The sequence below is a fragment of the Cantharellus anzutake genome (genome assembly GCF_015039405.1).
Source record: "Cantharellus anzutake strain C23 chromosome Unknown EI90scaffold_55, whole genome shotgun sequence".
NCBI lineage: Eukaryota > Fungi > Basidiomycota > Agaricomycetes > Cantharellales > Hydnaceae > Cantharellus > Cantharellus anzutake.
Window position 1 is genome coordinate 55,352 of NW_024067005.1, and position 9,779 is coordinate 65,130.

Sequence of the window (9,779 nt, forward strand, 5' to 3'; positions counted from 1 at the left end):
GCATTGTACCCCTTGGAGTCTGGGAGTTCCCCAATGGTGTCTACTGAAATCACCTGCCACCTGCGGGTGGGGACCTTGTTTGGGATGAGCTTCCCAACTTTCCAAGATGGGAATGTCTTCACTCTGTTGCAGGTGTTGCATCCTGAAACATACTGTGCAACATACTGTGCCATCCGGGGCCACCAGTAGTTTCAGGAGATGAGCTCCACAGTCTTCCACCGCCCGGGGTGGCCTGTTGCCACTGAGTCATGGTGGAGTTGTACCAGGTCATGGCAGAGCTGTGGGTCTTTTGGGACGTACACCCGGCCCCAGTGGAGGATCAGTTCCCCTTCCTTCTCCCATTTGTCTGAGTGTAGGGTCCCCCTTTCCAGCTCTCTCATTGCCTTTACCACTCCCTCATCATGCTCCTTCCCCCTGCATATCCTGTCCAAGATGTCTGCCTCCTCTCCTTCCACTGTGACCCCCTCCATAGCTCTGACTTCAAACCAGCCCGGGTGTAGGAGGGTCATGTCCGTGTTGTCATCCTTCCCTTTTGGGTGGTCCAGCCAATGCGAGAGGGCATCGGGCTTCCCCATGAGTCTCCCTGGTTTATGGACTAGCAGGAAGTGGAAGTGGGAGAGGTAGAGGGACCACCGTGCCTGATGCTGGTTTAGCCTCTGGGCTGAGCGGAAGTAGGAGAGGTTTCTGTGGTCGGTGTATCTGTCGAACCTCTCAGGGGTGCCTTCAAGGAAATGGCGCCACTCTTCCAGGGCTCGGACTATGGCAAGCATCTCCTTGTCATAGATTTCGTAGTTCCTCTCTGCATCTGAGAAGCCCTTTGACATGAACACCACCAGGTGGAATTCCCCATCTGTCTGGAGCTGGGAGAGTACTGCCCCTGTTGCGAAGTTGGAGGCATCACACTCCAGTTGGAACTGACCTGAGTCCGATGGGAAGGTGAGGACTGGTGCTGAGGTGACAGCCTCCTTCAGCCTGTCGAATGCTTCCTGTTCCTTTCTCCCCCAGGTCTACTGCTTTGACTTCCGGGTGAGTGTGTGAAGGGGCCGGGCCTTCTCGGAGAAGTCCTGGATGAAGTGGCGGTAGAAGTTGACAAGCCCCAGGAAAGACTGGACCTCTTTGACCTTCGTGGGTGCTGGCCAGTTGGTCACTCCCTGAACCTTCACTGGGTCCATGGCAACATGGTTCTCCGAGATGACAAGGCCCAGGTAGTTGATCTTCCGCTGCTCAAATTTGCATTTCTGCGGTTTGAGGAACAGCTTCCGGCCCCTCAGTGTGGACAGGACCTCCCAGACGACCTTCCGGTGCTCCTCCAGGGTGGGTGTGAACACCAGGATGTCGTCCATGTAGCAGATGACGACCCCTCGGTCTAAGAAATCCCTGAGGATGTCATTCATCATGGTCTGGAAGGTGGCTGGGGAGTTGCACAGTCCGAAGAACATCACCATTGGCTCAAACAACCCTCAGTTGGTTGCAAAGGCCGCCTTCCACTCGTCTCCCTCCTTGATGCAGACGTTGTTGAACCCCCACCACAGGTCGAGGGCTGAGAACCACTTGGCATCCCAGAGGCGGGTGAGGATGTCAGAAACTAGGGGGAGGGGATAGGAGTTTTTGACGGTGATCTCATTCAGCTTTCGATAGTCCTGGACCAGCCTTAAGGAGCTGTCTTCTTCTTCATGAAGAACACTGGGGCCCCCATGGGGGACTTGGATGGGTGGATCTGCCCATTTGCCAAGTTCTCCCTGAGGAAGTCATCAAGCTCTCCTTGTTCTGCAGGGGACAGTGGAAAGGTCTTTCCCCATGGTAGCTTAGCCTCAGGGACGAGGTTGATGGCATGGTCCCATGGTTTCCAGAGTGGTAGCTGGTCAAAGGCCTCTTTTGAGAAGTTGTCCCTGAAGTCTCGGTAGCACTCAGGCACCATCTCCTCAAGAGGCTTTTCCCCTGGGGTGGGGTCCTGTGCCCTTTGGGCCATCTGCTGTGATGGGGTGGTGGTTGCCCTCAGGTCATGTCCCCATCCTGGGGGAATCATGGCTGCGTACAGTCCATCCCCGGGTTCTACTGTGAGGTCAGGCTCCTTCGGAGCTATTGGCGCCACCCTGAGCCTTTGGCAGGCAGGTGGGCAGCAGGACATGATGACCTTTTGTCGGGCCCAGTCCACTTCCGGGTTGTGGTGTGTCAACCACGAGTGACCAATAATGACTGACTGACACCCCAAGTTGGTCACTGCAAAGTGAGCTCGCTCTGTGTGTTGACCAAATGTGAGGAGTGCCTCCACCTCCTCCATGATGGATCCATTCTTATTTGGGGTGCCATCCACATTGTGGACCGGGATTGGTTGGGGTAGGGGGGTAGTCTCCAGGCCATGCTTCCAGACGAATTCGTGACTGACAAACATCCCTGTGGCCCCTGAGTCTGGGAGGGTGGAGGTGGTCACTGAGGTGAGAGAGGTGGTTGCAGTCAGCTTCACCAGAAGGTTGAGGGACTGGGGAGGGTGTTTGGATAGTACGTAGATTGTGGGTGGGGGAACAGCAACCTCAGCCAAGGTGCATTGTGGGTTCTCTCTGTGGGGTTTTGTGGGTGTGGCTCTTTTTTTCTTAGCAATCACTCGGTTTAACTTAGGTTGCACTGTAGTCCTGGAATTGCCATGGTATCTACATGCAGGTACAGTGATGCTGGGGGATGACTGGGACACATCCCTCACTGGTCATCCTCCTGAAAATCCTCAGTGGGTCTCTCCTCTCCTGCTTCCTCCTCTGCACGGTCCAGCTCCTGGGTGAGGGGGCGGTCCTTTAGCACATCAGCAAACTCAGTATGGAGCTCTGAGAGCTCTGAGAGCACATTGAGTCTTTGTGCTGTCCACCCTCTACATATAGAGATCAGAAAATCAAAATATAGGTCATTTTGTTCTCCCAAGGATGCAGAAGTGCAAATATAATATGTATATATGTTGTTGAAAATGCATGTATCACAGCAGTTGAAAAGCTCTAAAAGCTCTATGAGCTCTATGAGCTCTGTGAGCTCTGTGGTCTCATAGACCTTATAGACCTTGTGATTTCCTACTGATGAATGGTCTTCCCATCTCCATGGAACCTGCTGAGTAATGAAAGATATATGCATATATGTTTCTGTAAATGTATGTAAAATAGCCATCATCACTCCAAAAGCTCTATGAGCTCAGTGGGCTCATAGAGCTCATTTGCCTTGGGCTCTTTTACTAATGAACAGTTTTCATGTCACCATGCAGTAGAATATGCTGAGTTATTTTGGCACCATGCTCTGATTTGTCATTCAGCCTATACTAGTATATTGGCCTACAAATGCAAACGCTGATACAATTGGGAGCTTGAAAATGGGTTGATATAGAATTGGGTTGATGATGCAAAAATTTCATCAGCTGTAGTACCAAGGGCAGGCTCTCCAATTATTGATGGGTGAAGTGGGCAATGGAACATGATACAATTTAGTGGAATTATGGCACTTCTCCATTGATTGTTGTGATCAAGATCTTTTTTTACAGGAAACATTCCTGATGAAAGCCTGATTGGTATGTCAGTGTACCACCACAGCACATATGCAAATAGCTTGTTTCCATGATGCTCAGCTCCCTCCCTAGCACCAGTTTTACTTGATGCTTGGAAGATGAGTGGAATCTGAGCTGGACGATATTCTGCCATTGCCAAGTCACGTCAGTATTGGGTGGGTTAGGGTATCTGCAAATAGCCCTTACTATGAATTCCATTGTGCTGAGGATGGACAAGGACAAAGACAGAATCAAATACGCCACTTCTGTAACCACCAGTTGGTTTGCACTTGATGACCCTTGCTTCTGCCTTGTAGAACTGATTGAAAGCAGGAACAGTGATCTGATAGGACCACCAAAGATCCAAACCCTTGTATTGTTGTGGGAACCACTCTGAATCAATTGTATAGACAAAATGAGGTTGAGCTGAGCATTGTGATTGCTGTTCATGATGATATTGGCAAATTGCTGATGGGAGGTCTGATAGTTCTGGCCTCCAACCAGCAACCACCTCAATAGAGATATTACCCTGGTGGGGCCTATCTGCAATCTTGATGCTAGAAAGTTGTGGTGCATCATTGTGTGGTACTAGTCGTGGCTCAGCAATTAATGAGCGCCACCTCACATACTCATGTTGCACCCTTTCCTTCTCACAAATGGTCAGCATTGATATCATTTGGAGTTGAAAATTTCGGTGGTTTGTTTGATCATAGAGTGATTTGGGTAGCACTTTATGGAGGGTTTCAGGTGTCTCAGAGCTCCAATTGCTTGGAACCCCACCTAGAATGATATCCTGTTGGAAGTGTGCCAGAGCCATGAGTTTTGGTATCCAAAGATTAGTTCGGATGCCAAGGTTGATAAGCTCATCAGCATGGGAATACATTGCTTCCAGATGCTTTTCAAGCTCTTGCAAGATGCAATCATCAATCATCAGGAGCTGGAGGATTGAGATGATATGGAGGAGGGCAATGATGAGGGAAGTAAAGGGAGGTGAGACATTTGGTGCCTGAGCCAATGCTGGTGCAATGTATTTCTGAACATCTCTGTGCTCCCGCCCAGATGCTTGCTTTAACTTTGAGAGACCATTTTTGAACTGGCAACAGCCTTCTTTAGGGAGAAGAGAAATACGCCTGTCAAGTGTTTTGACCCCTATCAGCCTTGCAATCCATTTACATGGTTGATCCCAGAAGAATTTGTGTGCACCATGTAGGAGGTCTTGATGCAGGAACTGAGATGGTCCTACATCTAGATCCTCCCAAAATGGATGTTCCACATAACCAGAAACTCAACATTTTTCTTTATACACCAATGACCGAAACCTCCAAATTGGGGCATCTGGGTTTTCTGCCCTGACCTTTCTCAGAACATGCAAGGTGGATTCTCCATTACATTTTTTGGCAGTCAAATGGTCTCAAATTGTCGTTCCATCAGCACATGGTTGTGCACAGCAGACAGGGCATGACCTTGCTGCAACACAAGCAATCAGGCATTGCTCCTTCATGTCAGCAATATAGCCAAGGAGGCAGCTCCTGCACATACAGACATTTCTGTCTGGGCCTAGAACTGGGTGGGGATGCTGAGAGGGGCAAAGTGGTGCAGTGATTATTTTCATGCATGCATGGAAGAGTTGATGCTTAAGAATCCCTGGAAGGGTGGCTGCCTCATTCTTGGTCAATTTGTCATGTGATTGAGGAGATGTGTATGTGAGGACAGTCTGGGTAAAGGAGGATGTTGGCAGGATTGCAAGAAGCAGCCAGGCACCACTATCAGGTTGCCATCGGATGTCACCATGGATATTTCCAAGTGTCATATAGACAGCATGAAAAACTTTTGATCCAGAGAAGTTTGTAAGGTGAGTCTCATCGCTTGCAAGAATGACACCCTGGATCATTGTCCCATCAGGGGATTCTTCCTCCTCCCAGTATAAGTTGATGCAAAATGCCAATAATTAAACACACACCTGATACCTCTACCATAAATTTCCTGTACAAGGCTCATGGAAGACACGGATGTCTGTGTCAGAATATGTGATGCGCTGTGGCTCATAATCCCATGCATTTGAAAAGCTAGGATTATTTTGTATGTGATCAGAGCACTCAAGCACATCCCAATAAAACAGGATCTGGGGCTCAGTGGGGGCATCAGAGAGGATGACCTCTTTTGCATGCCAAGCTGGGGCCCCATCCATTGATGAAAATTTGTTGTACATTTCCTTTGCAGACCCAAAGCTCAGTTGTTTTGGGTGTTCTTGGGTCTGAATCAGGTGCATCAGCACCACAATACTGGTGCACAGGGACTCAGTCACATACCCAACAATGAAGTTATCAATGGCTCTCTGTGAGAGCTGCTGACCCACTAACCACTCAACCAGTCTCCATTCACTGAGATTTGCCCATGGAAGGTGGGGGTTTGGTCCTTCCACTTCATATCTCTCCTCCTATTTTGTCCTCAGTGGCTCGGCATTACATGGAGTCCCTGCATCTGAAAAGTGCTCATAACTGAAGCCTCTTTCCTCTGTATCAATCACACCCAAAGGGAATGTGAAAGGATCCTCAGATCCAATCCCATCCTCCCAGTCACTTTCCTCATCCTCAGGAAGCATGTCGGAGGCAACTGATTCCATATTCGATTCATTGTCAGAGTCTGGGGGTGGGTCATCCACAGCCTGTGCTAGATTGGTAGCTGGAGGATCAAATGGGGAATAAAGCTCTGGATCAACTTCCATAGATGAGGAGGATCCAGCCTGTATCAGCAAATCCCCTTCCTCTTGAGAAGTTGATGGATTATCACTTTTATCAAGAGTTGCTTGCACATCTGCAGCAGTGAACTCTTGGAACTTCACAAAGCAGCCTGGTGATTTCCGGATGTAGTTCATCATCCCACCACCTCCAAGATAAATGGCTTTTTGGCAGAAATCACAGCACCATGTACTCATCTCACAGTCAAGGTAGTGTCAATCAAGTGTTGATCGATCAATCGACACAGCCACAAAACACATGCTATACTCTTCATGTTGAAGTCAAATGATACTAGAGACCTTAAAGCCATGGGGTGCTCATTCCTTGCACACCCACGCATTCTTCAGACTCTAGCTCCTGCGGAGGGCATCGGGGCTGTGCCCCATGCAACGACATCCTTGTTATTATTGTTCCCCATGTACAAGTCGCTGAGGCCGAAGCCCTCTGCCATGGAGACACTCCTTCATCTCAACCTGGTCTCTGACAGAAAGTCTCCACCTGCTTCAGAAAATGACAGGAAAATATGCAGCACAGGTGAAGTAGATTGAGTGGAGCAGTTATAGAAATCAATCTAACTACATGTTGTCATGATAGGTCTGCACACTTAGTTCCACCCATCCCATTGGCGTCACTGTAGTGGGATTTGTAGCGGATGAGACCATCCCCCCGGAACAGTCCACAGTAGCTTTCACCAGCTCACCGAGGATGCAGCCCTTGCCATAAGAAATCTGTATGACGGCATAAAGGCTTTCAGGTATGCAGCGCAAGCGCAGGAAAGTGCAGATAGCTTACTCGTAATTCTTTTAGCCCATACCAACCCGATATCAGCAAACAGAGGTATGAGCACCTCGTCCTCATGGTCCCCATCAGCTGAAATTACTGCAGAAGCTTCCTTCGTCATCTTCATGCCTTCACGAACCCGGACAAGTCCAACAATGAGGAGTTTGGTGCATCAGGCCTGATGAAGTCTGTTGTAGCAACTGCCAGGAAAAGTGTCCATTTCCATGATAGCCTGGACAAATACCTGACAGTGAAGATGGAGGCCATGGACGAAAACAACATCGATTATCATACACCGATATTGAAAAGGAAAGACGGCCTTGCCATGGCAGACAAGTCATATGGCCCACATAGCCGACGCCACACTGAGGCTGCTGTGCAGCCTAAAACAATGATATGTACGTCCTACTTTGACAGAGCACTTCACATTGCCTATCTGATATCTGGTGTCAGAGGAGGCAACATGTGTAAGCGAGCTCAGGACCGACTGGAGGGTTGCAAACATACTTCCATTCTTACTTGAGCATCATCTCCATTTTGCTGGCTGGCATCATGGCATCCGACATTTGAACGAGTCGCTCCCTTGTGATTGGACCCCATGTGAGTCTGCTCAGGGTATGATGCAGCTCTACCACTCCGACCCTGAACAGAAATTGAGAATCGAGACAATGACAGAAGGTAAGGGAATGTCAGTGAAGTTCCAAAGGGCACAGCTGATGGGTTACGACTCACCAGAGGAGTATGAGAAGCGTGAGGTGCTCCATTACGCACCTGATGCAAATGGGAGTGTTGGCAAATACATGCTACCCGAAAATGAGGTGAGGAGGGCAGTTGCCAAAGCTGCGCTCACCATGGCACGACCTAGGAAACGCAAGGCAGACTTACCAGACTCACCGGAAGGGAATACAGTCAGAGACAGTAAGATAGAGTCTCCATCTCCCAAGCGAGTTAGGAAGAAGTCCAAAGCCACCCACATGCGTGCTCCAGCAAAGGCCAAGCCTCCTCGCATGGTTCCTGGGAACAACAGTCAGGTGAATGAAGCTAGACTGCCACAGAATAAGGCGGTATGACCACAGGGTGATGACGTGGTATCGGGGACACCGGATAATGACTCACCTGTATCCAGCGGGTCATTGTCACCGATACTCCCTTCAAGGATAGAGCCACTCGACTTGTTGAAGCCGAAGGCCACTCACACGCATGCTTTAGCAAAGGCCAAGCCCCCTCGCATGAGGCCCGGGAACAGCAGTCAGGTGGACAGAGCCAGACTGCCACAGAATGAGGTGACAGGAGCACAGGAGGATGAGGTGGTACCAGAGACAGTGTCACCGAGTAACAGCTCACCTTTATCAAGCAGGTCCTTATCACCAATACTCCCTTCAAAAATAGAGCCGCTCAACCTGCCCATGTTCTCACTGGAAGTACGCTCCAGATCCCAACCAGAACGCAAGCCACAACTCACTGACATCCCGCAAAATGATGTCTTCACGGAATGAACTAGCAAAACGGTTCCAGAATCGCATACCTCAATGGTTATCCCTCCTATTGGGTTGATTCATCCAACCCCCAACAGCACTCCAGCTAGAGGGCAATCGATGTCAGGATCAAATAATAATGGGATTACGTATCTCACTGTGAACGAAGGGCCAACACCCTGGGCACGCTCGGAGACACCATCTTCCACAACAAGCACGGGTGGTGAGCCTGCCACCTTTGACACCTTGTTCAAATGTGCATGACACTCGGTGTGGCGAGCTGCACTGAAAATTCTGCCAGCGGTTCATTCGGAGGCGCTATTGAAAGGAAATGTCAAATGCTTGGTGGAGATCGACATCATTAAACTGCCCATCGACAAGAAGGTACCACCTCCTGAAACCTTGGACACAGCTCAGCACTGGGAAATCGTTAGGGACGTTGGAGATGAGCTTCGTGGTAAAGGTGCCGATGTAGGAAGACTTGCCAGGGCCATGGCAAAATTGCTTGATACCGACGAAGTTAGTGACAAGAAAGATGAGGTTTTGAACATGTGGATCCAGATGTTGCCTGGTTGAAGGATAGCCCAACATTACGCTAATCGCTAAAAGCGTGAATAGATATTATTTACAATGGAGGTATCACACAGGTCATTATTTAACTCATAGCCACGCAACTTGTAAGCTTGACAAATGTAAGATGGATACTGTAAATGTGAACACAAATACAGAGCGGTCCGAGTTACAGAGAGGGCGATACACCAGCCCAAGAGTCGCAATACGAGTTACCACATGCTGACGTCTGTATAAGTCCGTTTCACACTGCAGTAAATAAGAACATATGCTTTGCATAGTGAGAATCAAGAACAGGGTGCAGGTGCTACAAATGGTAGACCATGTATGAAACGTATGAACGGCGGCCACAACCCCCTCCTGCATAATGTTACATGTCTCTCCAACTACAACCCCTGTAGTTCCTCCACAGTCAGCTTGTTTAGGGGAGCAGGTGGATTCTCCACCACTTTGAGTGTAAAGAGGCCAGTTTTTGGCTGCCAACGAATGGACTCAAACTCCTCTTGAGACGGGTTCCCTGACCTCTTCAGCATCTCGTTTGTTCGTAGTTCGATGCCCTCAAAAAGTTGCCTTGCAGAACCGGCAATGAAACGAACGACACCAGGATAGATAGAACCCTCTGAGGGGTAGATTTGTTGATGGAATGTGCGTTTGAAGCGGCGAAGGTGACAAAGGATAAGGCAGAAACGAAGGAGAGCA

The 9,779-nt window shown here is 49.2% G+C and overlaps 4 protein-coding genes across 4 annotated transcripts; 1 reads left to right on the forward strand and 3 right to left on the reverse strand.

The window, feature by feature from the left end:
* Positions 1-4,130: 4,130 nt before the first annotated feature.
* Positions 4,131-4,802, reverse strand: EI90DRAFT_2816674 (uncharacterized protein; the record flags this gene model as incomplete). Its single annotated transcript, XM_039053555.1, has 1 exon — positions 4,131-4,802. A coding segment is annotated over one exon (672 nt), but the record flags the coding sequence as incomplete, so codon positions are not given.
* A 126-nt stretch (positions 4,803-4,928) lies between these two features.
* On the reverse strand, positions 4,929-5,429 carry EI90DRAFT_2933011 (uncharacterized protein; the record flags this gene model as incomplete). The annotated part of the gene is made up of 2 exons (XM_039055087.1): positions 4,929-5,177; positions 5,229-5,429. Coding segments are annotated over 2 exons (450 nt in total), but the record flags the coding sequence as incomplete, so codon positions are not given.
* A 57-nt stretch (positions 5,430-5,486) lies between these two features.
* Positions 5,487-5,924, reverse strand: EI90DRAFT_2933031 (uncharacterized protein; the record flags this gene model as incomplete). The annotated part of the gene is made up of 2 exons (XM_039055089.1): positions 5,487-5,745; positions 5,815-5,924. Coding segments are annotated over 2 exons (369 nt in total), but the record flags the coding sequence as incomplete, so codon positions are not given.
* A 1,292-nt stretch (positions 5,925-7,216) lies between these two features.
* On the forward strand, positions 7,217-9,086 carry EI90DRAFT_3019245 (uncharacterized protein; the record flags this gene model as incomplete). Its single annotated transcript, XM_039057324.1, has 5 exons — positions 7,217-7,433; positions 7,714-8,066; positions 8,112-8,392; positions 8,537-8,733; positions 8,812-9,086. The coding sequence occupies 5 exons, from the start codon at positions 7,217-7,219 to the stop codon at positions 9,084-9,086; spliced, it is 1,323 nt and encodes a 440-aa protein (XP_038911995.1).
* Positions 9,087-9,779: the final 693 nt, after the last annotated feature.